The 2,956-nt window shown below is 42.8% G+C and overlaps 1 protein-coding gene across 2 annotated transcripts; it reads left to right on the top strand.

Moving 5' to 3' along the window:
- Positions 1-906: 906 nt before the first annotated feature.
- On the top strand, positions 907-2,691 carry LOC133903676 (transcription factor bHLH96-like). Of its 2 annotated transcripts, none has more exons than XM_062345114.1 (3): positions 907-1,474; positions 1,733-2,104; positions 2,462-2,691. In XM_062345114.1, exons 1-3 carry the CDS (start codon positions 1,055-1,057, stop codon positions 2,573-2,575), a joined length of 906 nt encoding a protein of 301 aa, XP_062201098.1. In that variant the 5' UTR covers positions 907-1,054; the 3' UTR covers positions 2,576-2,691. The 2 variants fall into 2 exon arrangements, with proteins under 2 accessions (XP_062201098.1, XP_062201097.1); XM_062345113.1 differs by having other exon boundaries at positions 1,733-2,149.
- The last annotated feature ends 265 nt before the right edge of the window (positions 2,692-2,956 follow it).

Here is a 2,956-nt window from a genome sequence, read left to right as displayed (position 1 = left end):
AGATTCTACTGATCCAGCAGACGCACAATCTGCCTTTTACCTCCTCCTGAAAAGATACTTAGACTATATTTAATAGAAATATAGTACATCATTAAAAGATACGCACAAAGAAGATGCCCTTGTGATCTAATTTTTCTAGAGTAGTTGTACACATGGAAAATGAAATGAAGCTTATTGAATTTTGCTACTAGGGGTCAAAGTTAATGTCTACTTGCAGTAAAAGTACATTTTGTTTTATCTAATTAATAAAAAAATTGTACAGACACAATCGTTTTTGGCCCCTAGATTTTGTATGCAACTTTTGGTACGTGTTGCCACTATCTCCGTGTTTTGGTTGGTGGATAGGGTTTATGATCCTACTATATGTTACACTTGGCAACTACTGGTCATGCTCCAGAGTTTATTTAACGAAAAGTAAGTTAGTATAAACAACACATTCAACTCGTGGTTTGAGCGGGAGTCGAAATTTTGTTTTGGCAAAAAACAAATGTACCATTTCTTAAGCAATATTAATATAAATCTGAATAACATGATTTCTACCTTCTATGATATTTTCTTATATATCCAAACCACCGGAAATTATATCTTCCATTGTGATATATACATTGAAAAAAACTACATATAGCTACATCGCAATAACACACAGACCTTTTTCTTATCAGTTCAAGCAACTAAATGTAGTAACTTTCATCACTACCACCTTGCTACTGCGAGAAAATGACGAAAGCACCCAGAAGAGGGAATCAAAATTAAACGAAATGGAAGAAATCCTCCTTCTTGCCCAACCAAATTGAGTATTCATCCCAACTACTTGTTACTTAAATAATTGGGTCTCACTACCCCAAGAACATAAAAATAGGCATCCCATCTACCTCACCTGGCCCCTTATAAAAACCAGCCCTCCTCCTTCCCTCCCTCTTCATAGGCCACCCTCATTCTCTGTCCTCTGCATCCTGTGCTAGTCCGTGCCATCTTCTAGCTCGCCGGCTGTTTCCTCTTGTTTGTGTGTGCGTGTGAGTGTCATTGTTTTTGTGTGTGGCTTCCACCATTGAAAATGGCATTGAATGCCGTGGTGTATCCCCAGCCCCAAGGCCATTTCGGCTACGGGCACAGGGAGTACTCGTCCTACGCGCTGCTGTGGCGCGACACGATCGGCTTCGGCGACGGCGAGCCGTACGCCAACGAATGGGATCCCTTGCTGCTCGCCTCCCTCGTGCAGAATGCCGAGGAGTGGGAGGAGGAGGTGGGCTTCAAGGCCTCACCGGAGCGTGAGGCGGGATCGGCCGTTGCGCCATCGCAGGTGATGCGGACGGCCACCGCGAGGAGAAAGAGGAGGAGCGCGAACATCAAGAATGAGGAGGAGATCGAGAGCCAGCGGATGACCCACATTGCCGTCGAGCGGAACCGCCGCCGGCAGATGAACGAGTACCTCACGGTGCTCCGCTCCTTCATGCCGCCTTCTTACTCGCAAAGGGTATTTAATTTATTTCAGAAAAGAATATGCAAATTTATTTTGTAGGCTCCTATGTTTTCCCAACTCTGACATAACTGGACCTAAAAACCTCTTACATAAACTATTTCCTGTGAAATTCTAGTATTGTGAATAAGTCCTAACTTAATTTCTAGGCATTTCTTCGTAAACACATTTCAATGTTACAAATATACTTACCACATCATATTTTAATCGATCATATAACTTACCTTGATGAGATTTTCTCTAAACCTTTTTTAGGGTGATCAAGCATCTATTGTTGGGGGAGCAATCAACTACGTGCGGGAGCTTGAGCAACTCCTGCAATCCCTCGAGGTCCAAAAGAGCCTCAAGGACCAGAATACCAACACCGACGACGGCCGCCGGTTCCCCTTCGCTGGTTTCTTCAGCTTACCGCAATACTTTAGTACTTCTGCCTCCCACGGCACCGGTGGCGACAATGCCAACAGCATCAAGGCCGAGCCAGCCACATCGGCAGTGGCTGCTGACATCGAAACCAGCATGGTGGAGGGCCACGCCAGCCTCAAGGTGCAGGTCCTGCGGCGGCCGAGGCAGCTACTGAGGTTGGCGGCCAGCCTACAGCAGCTCGGGCTCACGACCTTGCATCTCAACGTAAGCACGGCCGGCGCCATGGTCATGTACTCCTTTAGCCTTAAGGTCCGTGACTTTCAATTGTACTACCTTCCAATCAGAAACAAGAATACAAAAATTTAACCACAGATTCTACTTCAATATATTTATGAATCATAGTAAAATAATAATATTATGAAACTACTTTTCGAAATAAATCTACTCACATCAGTATCAAATACTATATCTCGATATTCAAGGCCACCTAAAAAGTCACTTTTTTTGACAGGAAAAACTACACAATTAGTCCTTTGCCTAGCAAGTCCAGTGACTTTGTTCATATTTTTAACGTGGGGGATTACTTAGTGATGCTAATTTGAGGTTTGGACTTAATTACAGGTTGAGGATGAATGCAAGCTTAGCTCTGTGGAGGATATTGCAGCTGTAGTGCATGACATTCTGAGAACGATACAGGAGGAGCAGGCTTTAGTTGATACCAAAACTTTCTCGTGAATTGTACTTCTTGTCTGTTCACCTGTGTCTTGGGATCCTTGTATGCGCAGGATAGTGTCCAAGGCCAAGCAAATATATATATTGAGTCGTGATTTCTTTAGGTATTTTAATCATTTATAGAATATCTACAAATTTTACATAACAAATTCAAATATTATATGTACTTCCCGTATGTGATCACTAAACAGAAAAGAATCATTCCCGCCCTCCTTCCACTGCCGGTTCAATAATAATTATCATTAACGGTTCGTAAGCTCAAGGCACACATAAAAAACCGAGTCAGTAATAACCGGCAGTGATATTAGTTCAACAAAAGACGTACCTTTAATAACTAGCAGTGATAATAGCCATCACTATCGGTTGTATTTACAAACCAGCAGT

The sequence above is a fragment of the Phragmites australis genome, chromosome 21, assembly GCF_958298935.1.
Source record: "Phragmites australis chromosome 21, lpPhrAust1.1, whole genome shotgun sequence".
NCBI classification, from domain to species: domain Eukaryota; kingdom Viridiplantae; phylum Streptophyta; class Magnoliopsida; order Poales; family Poaceae; genus Phragmites; species Phragmites australis.
The sequence above is the reverse complement of the archived record's forward strand: the minus strand, read 5'-3'. Positions and strand labels throughout refer to the sequence as shown.

Coding starts and splice junctions, on each gene's coding strand:
- LOC133903676 (XM_062345113.1), top strand. CDS start 1,055: ATGGCATTGAATGCCGTGGTGTATCCCCAGCCCCAAGGCCATTTCGGC. Junction 1,475..1,732: donor CGCCTTCTTACTCGCAAAGG/GTATTTAATTTA, acceptor AACCTTTTTTAG/GGTGATCAAGCATCTATTGT. Junction 2,150..2,461: donor TGTACTCCTTTAGCCTTAAG/GTCCGTGACTTT, acceptor ACTTAATTACAG/GTTGAGGATGAATGCAAGCT.